The sequence below is a fragment of the Epinephelus moara genome, chromosome 8 (genome assembly GCF_006386435.1).
Source record: "Epinephelus moara isolate mb chromosome 8, YSFRI_EMoa_1.0, whole genome shotgun sequence".
NCBI classification, from domain to species: domain Eukaryota; kingdom Metazoa; phylum Chordata; class Actinopteri; order Perciformes; family Serranidae; genus Epinephelus; species Epinephelus moara.
This window is the reverse complement of record NC_065513.1, coordinates 42,854,842-42,865,950: the sequence shown is the minus strand read 5'-3', so window position 1 is coordinate 42,865,950 and position 11,109 is coordinate 42,854,842. Positions and strand designations below refer to the sequence as shown.

Sequence of the window (11,109 nt, the reverse complement as noted above, 5' to 3'; positions counted from 1 at the left end):
AATCACGGAAACTGTCAGTGTGTCATTCTGTCAGTCAGTCATTCTGTCTGTCCCACGTTTTTCTACTCACTGACGTGGTCAATCTATGTGAAACTGCACATAGGCATTGAGGATTGGCATAGGTAGAAGGTGACAAAGCTACCAATGGCTATGGACTAGTTAATATTACAAATACAAATTAAACTCTAGGTAGCCCACTAGAATAATATAATACATTTATTTTTCAGTGCACTAGATAATTTTTGCTTCTGCAAAAATAAACTGAAAACTTTATCTCATTAGACAAAACAGACGTTGACAACGTTTTCCCTTTGGGGACATAATTTACAGTCGAAAAAAGGTAATAAATCACAATGGTGTCTTGTGGACTTGTCTCTGTACTTGTTTTATTAGATCTTAGTGCGGCGTTTGACACAATTGACCANACAAAACAGACGTTGACAACGTTTTCCCTTTGGGGACATAATTTACAGTCGAAAAAAGGTAATAAATCACAATATATCGAAATATATTTCATTGCAATACTGAGCATATTGCAACATATTTAAAACTGTAATGATATGCTATCATGACTTAAGAATTGCGATAATATCATATTGTTGATTCCCACCCCTCAGGCTGAGTCAAAGGAGCACCGGACTAAAAGGAAAGGCCTCTTGGATTTCATTCTTTTTTTTTCTTAACTGGTTAGTTACTGGTTAATGGGTGTCGGCCTTCACTGACATCCCTAGTTTCTATTGTTAAAACCTTAACAAAGCTCCATATCCAAAGTTACATCATGTTTGTTTTCAACTTGTTCTTCTCGTCTTTATAAATAATTTGGATTTCTGTTTGACGGTGTGGTTTGGAGGGAGGCAGAAAAAGGAAGGATCGAGCCGAGTCTAGTTACCCAGCAGAGCCAAATAATATTTGTCCGACACAAAAGCACTCGTAAAATCACGAGTTATAATTATTATTATTTTTCTGTAAAGATTACTGTGTTACTCAGGCTAGCTGTTCCCACTTGTTTCCTGTCTTTATGCTAAGCTAAGCTAACAGACAGCTGGCTTTGTATTTACTGTACAGACATGAGAGTGGTGTTAATCTTTTCACCAGACAGTGAGTCGGTGTATCTTTCCCTGAAACGCATCTTTCCTTTAAAGCAAACATCATGAAGCTGCTACATTACAGTTTATTATTTTACATGTGTATTTACAGTAATTATCGATAATCCTTGTAATTGACTTTATCTGTGGCAGCCAGTGAGACAGACAGGCAGTCAGTCAGTCAGACAGACAGACGGAGCATCTTGAAGTCAGACAGTATGTGGAGCTCAGCTAAGAGTCGAGCTAATCACCATCTGATTAGCGCTCATCAGACTCCGGTCTCCTGCAGGGAGGAGGAGGAGGAGGGAGGAGATGAGAGGGGGTGAAATGGTGGTCTCATCGTCTTCTCCTCTCCGTCTTTCCAATTAGTATTCTGCTTAATTAACATGCAACCGGCGTCTTCCCCTCATATCCCTCCGCCGTCACGAGGAGGGGGCTCCAGTTATCCCTCTGCCTCCTGAACCGTAGTCCCCGAGCGGCAGGGAGGACGCCTCAGAATGAAAACCACAAGAACAAAAAGATACTCTTTCGTGTCTCTCTTTGTCTTCGCCTCTCTTTCACCTTGTCCGTCGAAAATGGTCCGTCTTCATCCCTCTGTCTCTTTCAGTCTCTGTCTTTACATTCCTCTCCATCTCTCCGTCCCTCCGGTGGTTTAAAAATATAGACAAAACCTCTGTTACCATTCTGTCCATCTCTTCACTTCTCTCCCTCTCCTCCTCATCTATCCGTCCATCCTGTCAGACTGAGCAGTGAATCCATTTTCTCGCTCCTTTATCCGCTTCTGTCCCTCCATCTTTGTCCTTGTTCCTCAGACTCTCCCTGTGTGCACTAAATGAATCACTGCATATCTGATATTAGTATTTGATAGTGTATCACAGAGTGTGTCTCTATATATCTACTAATGGCAGTGTGTATGCAGAGCTCCAGATTTATCATCCTATTATTTCTGTATCTTGTTGCTCTGCTTCGCTTCACTGATGCTGCTGCAGTTTGTTTACTCTCACAAACCTGGAAACACGACGCTTTGATGTTTTCTGTTTGCATTTATTTCCTCCACTGAGGAGGCGATGCGTTTGGTCCTGCTCGTTCGTTTGTCTGTTTGTTTCTTAGAAGGAAATCTCAGAAATATCTGATCAGATCTGAGTCAGATTTGGTGGAAAGTTCAGCCACGGGCCGCAGAATCAGTGAGGGATATTTCACAGGACTTAACCGGGGACGTCACTGAACATTTTCACTATTTGCTCCTGAGCTACTGCTCTTAAATCAGACCTGCCACTTGACTAATACTGATTTCAATATAAATCATTCTGACATGATAAATAGATTGATTTATAGGGAGTGATTAATGTGTGTTTGAGGGATATGAAACTTCCTGTGACTGCTGAAAAGGCTTTAATGTATCATCTGCATATAACAGTACATTATGAGTTTTTGTAACGCCAGCAGTTTCCAATTTCCTTCACTACATCTACATTTACAAATATTCAAAGTCAGGATTATTGGCACCAGATGCTGAAAGGGAAGATTGGCTGTAATTTAAAAGGTATTCTGTATCTTAAGAGTGGCAGAAAGTTAAATGTTCTTAGTAGCCGTTTATATCTACATGGGGACTTTGCGCCACCAGAGTAAGCAGCCCCTCCGTCACAAGCAATGCTTTCTTTACATGAAACTGTTTTGTTCAGTGTTTTCACCAGTTGAAATCATTTGGTCCGTTTGTTTCGGAGAAAAAGAGACATCTGTGAATAATTCAGCTTCCGTTAAATCTCCTGAACGTCTGGATCTTTAGTTATATATATATATATATATATATCTAAATCATTTTCCAACATTAGATTGATTTTAAAAGGCCGTGGAAAATGACTTTTTGTCTCCTTCCACGAAGATTTTTGTTTCAAGCTACAATAGATTTAGGCCTACTAAATACTTTTATACTCATGTTATAGTTTAGTGTCCTGTGGTGCAAACCTTTAAACCTCTGTAGCTTCAGTGCTATGTGCAAAAAGATACGTACAGCCCTGCTGTTTATCTTAATAACATATTTAATTAATATGTCGTGCAGCTGTATCTTTTCAAATAGAGAAAGAGATCCCTGTCTTCGCTTTTTATTTTGATAACAGTCTGTTTTTTATAAAATTCGTAGAAAAAACAGAGATGTATATCGTGTATCACCAGTCAGCCTGAAAATACTGAGATGTGAATTTTTGTCCATATCGGCCAGCCCTACCGTTAAACCGCAATATTTTCTGAGACAGTTATCGTATTGCGAACATCTCGTACCAACCCTGGGAAGCGCTATAGATCCATTTATTCGGCAGAAGAGTCAGCAGTGCAACAAACGCCCTGAAGAGCCTGAAGACGAAAGCCTAGCATCTTTGTGGCACCTGTTATCTCTGACTGAGGCTTTAGGGTTTGTCGAGGTCGGCTACGCCCAACTCGTTGCGATCCACCACTCTGATCTCACATCACTGATCACAAAGGTGTAAACAGTCCTCTGCAGATCCATTACATCTGAAGGATTTGTTTTAAGAGTCCATGTGTATGATTTAGAAGGATGTATTTGCAGAGATGGAATATATGTTTTCTTTAGTGTAAAATCACCTGAAAATAAGAATTGTTGTGTTTTTGTTATTTAGAGTGAGACATTTATATCTACATCGGGAGCGGGTCGTTGTTATGGAAAAATATTCAGTTTTCTATGGTATAAAGCACAAAAGCAGCAAATCCTCACATTTGAGAACCAGAGAATATTCGGCATTAATTTCCTGATCGACTAATTGCTCTCTGCTACCTTTATAATTGAAACTCAGAGAACTGTGCAGCCTTGATGGAGGGTTGTGCTCTAGTTTCTCATTTTAAATGCTTTTGTTTAAATATTGAAGCATCATTTTAATCATTTCAGTGTTTATCATGTTTGATTTGTTGTGTTTCTTATGTCAGTTTTTCTTCTCTTCACCAGTTTAAGGCTGTCAAGGTCTGCATGACTGTTTTTTATCCACTGTCAGGTTTTCTCTCCCCCACCTCTCCGGGTGCATCTATACAAACACAGTGTGCAGCAGGAGATATATTATTCACTGTCTACCTCTCCTCTCTCCATCTCTCTGGCCTGTTTAGGAGCACTCTTCGCCCAGAATATATTCCCCTGTGTTGTGTTTGTTTTTTCTTCTTCTTTCTCTTTTTATATTTGCCTGGGCGGAGTGAGTAGCTCCAGTTAATTAATACTGGGCCGAGATACAAACGCCTCTCCGCCAAACTCAACACTCCACTTCAGAGGCCCCGCGGCTGGCACAGAGAGATGGGCACCAAGAGATGGGATTATTCATTAGCAGCCCGCAGTAAGGTATTACACCTCCGCTGAGAGGCCGCGGTGCTGAGCGCTGTCCTCGTTAACGGCCTATCAAAGTGCGATGGCGTCAAAATCGGCGGGTGAATCATCAGGCCGTCTGATCCGCCGCCCGGTACTCCCCTGGTATCATTTTGTAGTGTTGGACGGGATTCTGGTTCTACTTTGCTTCATGTTTTGGACTTCACTATTCAGCTCAACGCCAAAACTGCTCTTATGAGTATATCCAGCGATGTTTAAAAAGAATCCACTTTGGTTATTTTAGTTTGGAAAAGTGTTCAGCAGCATCTATTTGTTCTTGCAGCATATGTTTCTCAAACCCACACTAGTTGTAATGACACCCAATTCTATTTGGACAAACAGGGTGCATCTGTGATGGTTTTAGGAGCAAACTGTGTTGAAATATGAAGCATTTTAAATCCACATGCTCTCTACAAAGAGGTCATATTGAAAGGTGATGTTCAGGCAAAGGAAGCAGATGCAACATGATGTAAAACTGTCTTTGCTAAATTGTTAAGGAAACAAGTCCTCCAATGACATCTTGGGAACACTCTGTGAAATGACGCCCCAATCGTTGGCACTATTTGTTAGTCAAAGGGACACTTGGCTGATTTTCAACTAGCTTTCCTAACAATGTGGGAATACATTTCCCGTAACCATTGAGCAGTACAGGAGGAGGTGCACATTAATAATCCTCCAGGACTGTAACATGCTCATGTTTAACCCAAACAATGCGTCATGTGACTGCAGTTGGTTCACATCCAGGTCGGAACACCTTCTCACCACAAACAAACCGCACCAGAGATCCTTTGGAACCGGACTGAGACCACCTCATCAAGAAGGTCTCAGTCTGGTTGTTTTGGTGCACACCTGAGTGTGATTGCTGTGTTCACACCTGCCCAAACGAACCGCACTGAGGGCACAAACAAACTTGAGTTCAACTTAAAGGATAACTTCGGTATTTTTCAACCTGGGCCCTATTTCCCCATGTGTATGTGTGCGTATGATTCATGGGTACAACTCGTTCTAAAATTGGTTCAGTATTGAGGGAGGCGGATGCAGTCGGGAGCCGCGAGGTAGATATGGGGGCAAATGCGTCCCGTATAAGTTTGCACATTAAAAGTGCTTTTTTTTTCGCCACTGACCGGTTCAGATCGCCAGTGCTATCTCTGTAAATAGCATACTAAGCGTTTCCCTTACCCTTCACCTCTGTGAAGCTGTGTGTGACGTCATCTCGCGAGAGCTTTGCTTGTTGCCGGAAGAAAACAGAGGAGCCATGCTGAGCGCCGCTCAGAGTGGCGCTGGTTGTCCCGGAGTACAGTTGAGAGTTTTACTGCATCGATTGAAAACAATGGTTCGTGTTTGTGCTTATCCGAATTGCAAGAACAGGATGTCGCGCAACACCCCGTACAGCTTTCATAGGCTGCCTTTGTCGGACGGCGAGATGCTGAAGTTGTGGCTAGTTGTGCTACAAATGGATGCTAACACTCCTGTCCAGACACTGCGCCTTGCAGACCATCGGGTCTGCAGTGCTCACTTCTCCCAAGATGACTACTGCCAGCCGAAGAAGAGAAGACATCCAATCCCGAAACACCTCTTCCTCAAGAAAACGGCTGTCCCACGAGTAGAGAGAGCTACAGACACAGTGGAGCAAAGCTCTCGCAAGATGACGTCACACAGCCCAGAGGTAAGGGAAACGCTTAGTATGCTATTTACAGAGATAGCACTGGCGATCTGAACCGGTCAGTGGCGAAAAAAAGCACTTTTAATGCACAAACATATACAGGATGCATTTGCCCCCGTTACCGTTTTAACTCGTTTTGCGGCTGCTGGCTGCATCCGCCTCCCTCAATACTGAACCAATTTTAGAACGAGTTGTACCTATGAATCATACGCACACATACACATGGGGAAATAGGGCCCAGGTTGAGAAATACCGAAGTTGTCCTTTAACCGAACCAAACAAGGTAGGTGTGAAAGCACCCTTAATCGTTCATTCTGCTGGGTCTAACAGTTTGCATTCACTCACAGCAGCTGCTCCTCTGCATCGATGTGATGCCAGATCAATTATACCCTCCAAAATCTGAGATGATATCTTGTCTTATATCATGATATATACTATCAATATATTGCCCAGTCCTACCCTGGTCTATATCAAAGGTTTACATTCTTTGGATGGGATGCAGTTATGTAACTGCTATCTCTGAATATCTGCACAGATCCTTACAGCAAAAATAAGCATCCGCACAGCTATTTGTATTTGGAAATAACTTGAAATGCCCATTCCTGGTTATCACATGACCAAAATCCCATATTTAGGTCACTCTTTAACTGCACCAACTCTATCCACTGATCAAACTTTGAGATGCAGATAAAAGCTCAGGAAATATAGTAGTTAAGATAATTTTGTCACAAAGCCAGCGCTGTTGTTTTTCTGCTCAGTTAGTTAGTTAATTTTGGAAACACAGAAAGTCCAGTAAACCTGGAAAGCCACCTCTAAGTAGGTAGAAATATTTACTCAGCTTTGTGTCCAGACTAATTGTTTCCCTGGAGCTGTCACAAATTTGGATGCTGTCCTTCTGCAAAATGAAAAATCTCCAATTACAGCCTCCCTTGTTGGATTCATCCTGCAAACAACGCCGTCTTTAGTTTTAATGAGGAGGACCAAAACAAACCATTTGCTGGAAACTTGCACCTGAATTTTCACACCTCGCTTCCACTCAGCCAGCGCTCAGTAAAAATAGTTTGTGATCGTCGGTCTCTCTGTCTGGTTAGACTCGCAGACTCAATGACAAACCGCTAATCCTCAAATGTGAAAACAACAGAAACTGTGTAGTGAGAGGTAAGTCTGAGTTCTTCCACACATCAAGGCTTTTGTCAAATTGAGTCAAGCATGGGGATCAGAAAAGCTGCTGATGTGTCTCCACCATCTTGGCTTTCACTGAGGCACGACTAAAGTCTTTTATTTGCTCGTTTGACACATAAGACTCTCCGCGTCTTCACCAGCACAGACTGGAAACACTCAGACTTTCATGTTCGCTTACGTTCCTTTGCAAGACTTTCACTTTATTCACATCTCTGCTGAATTCAACACACACACACACACACACACACACACACACACGCACAAATCATACCACGTTATTGTGCCCCACATTGTTCAGCTCCGGACTTGCACACAAATATGAAGGTGAAAATTCTGACACAATGTCCTGCTTTTGACATATTCAATGAGAATAACAGCGTTTTTGCACATTTCAGTCCACTGGCCACAGATTATTTTGGTCCACTGACTTAAATATTTTTATTCATGTGGCAAAGGAACAGTGTGTAACATCTGGGGAGATTTAGTGGCGTGTAGCCATTAGGATAGCAGATTACAACCAGCTGAAACTTCTCCTGGTTAGAATTCCTTCAGTGTTCATTGTTCAGGAGGTTTTTAACGTGAGCTGAATTATCCACAGAGGTCTCTTCTTCTCCAAAACAAACAGACCAGGGGTCTCATTCATTAAACAATGTGTAGGATCTATGCTGTAAATGTACGCATGGAAAAAGGCCAAAATGGCGGCACTAAAAAATATTCAACAAATTTCTACAATCAGGCTTCCAACTCACCACCTGCCAATTTCCCACCTCCAAAAAAGGTTCGTAAGCATGGATCAAAGTTTCTCCCATCAAGTCTCTTTATAGATCACAACGTTTGCATGGGAAGTGGCGCACGCCTCTTTCAGGCCTTGTTTTGTGTGTTTGCAACGTTTATAAATGAGACCCCAGGTGATTAAAACACTGAATAAAGCATTTTTACATCACAAATCAGTGTTTCTACCCTGCAGCTGCTCAAATGTGCTCACCTGTTTTCTCTCATAACTTAAAATCCAGACATTCAGGAGGTTTTAACCAGGAGCTGAATTACCTACAGAGGTCGCTTTGTCTCCAAAACAAACAAACCAGGTGATTTAAACCAGTAAAACACTGAATAAAGCAGTTTCACAATAGAAAAATAAGTGTTTTTCCAACACTGTCTGGCACCTCGAGACAGGCTGCTAGATTAGCACCTGCTACGATATCATACAAAAAATGCATGCACAACAGTTCGTTTGATATCCTAAGAATTTGCACCCCCTGCACGATGTTAGGTCCTTAACGTACAGTTAGATAATTAATGTAGAGTTACGGAGGTTAGGTTTAGGCAATAAAAGTTACTTTGTTAAGTTTAGGGAAAGAAACATGGAGAGGATTTACCTTAAAATAACTAAAATTTCACACAGATCTGAACATGCGACCCCAGGACCTGGGCAAAATTGCAGGGTTTTTTTTGGTGACCCATCCACCACCCAAACTTGCCTCCATACAAGCGCTCAGGACTGCGACCGAGTTTGGGTGCAGTGAAAACATACACAAAATTTGTGAGAACTACCTGCCTGCTAATATATGCTCACCTGTTTTGTCTGATAACTTAAGATCCAAATGTTCTGGACGTTTTTACCAGGAGCCAAATTATCGTCAGACGTCTCAAAATCTGTGGAATTTGCAATTTGCAGTCTCCACCACTAGATGCCACTAAATCCCCCTAAATCTTACAAACTGGACCGTTTTACACAATTTTATTTATCTTATTATTATTTACATTTAACATGTTTTTTAACTGTAATTGTATGTGGTTTATGTTTTAAGATATCTGCCTCTAAAATTTCTGCTGCCAACCCGATACAGTGGAGGAGCAGGAAGGGATTTTATTTCTGCTATGACATCTTAAGAACTCAACAGCAACACATCTTTCAAGAACCAACAGATCTGTAACTATGGATAATCCATAAAAATAGTCCCTTTGAAATGTACTGTAGTTTTTTAGTACTTCTAGGAACAGATATTCCATTTGCCTCCATTGTATTCGATGGAGGCAGAAGGCTTTAAAGTTTCTGTACGTAAGTGTTTACCGGTGAGAGATCACTGTTTACTGTTCAGAAACACTCCTTACCTTCCTCAGTCTCGTGCCACACGATGCCCTCCAGGTTGACGCTGGTCCCGGGCTGGCAGGGTCCCAGACAGGCCGAGTCGCCCTCCAGTGCTCCTGAGACGCCGCCATCCTGGGTGTTGGTGCCTATTGACCTCGTCCTCACCGCCAGCTGCTTCAGGTTGGAGGTGGGCAGGGCCGGAGGGGAGAAGGAAGGGGCCGAGGGCAGAGAGGATCCGGGGGCCCCGGGGTGGCCTGGAGCAGGGGGAGCTGGCACCGTGAACATGGGGTCCACCTGGAGGGAAAAGGAAGGGATTCATATATGTTTTATAACCACAGTTTACTTCAGTTCTATTTTTGAAGTAAATACATTTCTCAGTTCTATTCAGGTTTCATGTTTTATCCGTCACACACTCAACATGTCTCTACACTGTGCAGTGAAATTCTTTGTTTCCCCCTTCCTCCCCAAAAATCCAATATATACAACAAAGAATATATATGTAATAAAAATAAGTTAATAATGAAAATAAGACATTAACAACAAAGGTAAGTGAACAGAAACAAAGATAACACACAAACAAAGAAGAAAAGACAATATCAACACAGATAAGGTACTAATGAAGATTAGTGAAAGGCAGCGAAGATAACGTGGTAACAAAGAAGAAAAGATAATTAAGATAAGATAATGTAAAGGAAGGTAAGGTATTCATAAAAAAGATAAGGTATAATAAAGATAAGATGTGAACAAGGAAGATAAGATAATAGCAAAAAGCTAAGATATTAACAACAAAGATGAGTGAATAGAAACAAAAATAACAGTAACAAAGAAGATAAGGTAATATCAGTGAAGATAAGGTAATATCAGTGAAGATAAGGTAATATCAACAAAGATGAGGAAATTAGATGAAGATAAGGCAATAATGAAGATAACATAAAAACAACTAAAATGAGAATAACAATGAAGATAATGTAAAATGAATGATGGCAAGATGAAAACAATAGAGACAAGGTGATAACAAAGATAAACTAACATTAATGAATATATGATCATATCAAGGAAGATAAGGTAATAAAAATGAAGATAAGGTAATATTTAGGAAAATAGGATAATGAGATGATAATAATGAAGGTATGATATTATTATTACAGACGGAATATCGAGGAAGAAAAGATATTAACAACAAAGATAAGGTTAATCACAACTGAGATAAGGTATAAAAGCAAATGCAAATAAAAGATAATAAAAACAAAGTTATCATAATAAAAAAGATGCTGGCATAATAAAGAAGATTATCTTATATCAGCAAAGATGGGATAATGAAGATAGAATAATAACGAACATACAAAAATAATGAAGATCAACAAAGACAAGATAATAATGAAGATGTTATCAGTGAAGATTATAACAATGATCATGTCACCAAAAGCTCACATAATAACGAAGATAATATCAACGCAGTTGAGATAACCAAGAACACGTCAACCAAGATAAGATGATACTGATTATAATATCAACAAAGATAAGACTAGTCCATACCCATTGGTAGCTTTGTCACCTTCTACCTATGCCAATCCTCAATGCCTATGTGCAGTTTCACATAGATTGACCACGTCAGTGAGTAGAAAAACGTGGGACAGACAGAATGACTGACTGACAGAATGACACACTGACAGTTTCTGTGATTATGTACAGCATACCATACCATGACTTAGTCATACCAAACATTAGA

General features: G+C 40.7%; 1 protein-coding gene across 1 annotated transcript in view; it reads right to left on the bottom strand.

Annotated features, from left to right (window-relative positions):
* The window catches only part of znf608 (zinc finger protein 608), an 89,260-nt gene that overhangs the window by 34,294 nt on the left and 43,857 nt on the right, over positions 1 to 11,109 (bottom strand). The window contains exon 2 of the mRNA XM_050051775.1: positions 9,404 to 9,674. Within this exon, the coding sequence (XP_049907732.1) occupies positions 9,404 to 9,674 (271 nt within the window). The remainder of the gene's footprint in view (positions 1 to 9,403; positions 9,675 to 11,109) is intronic.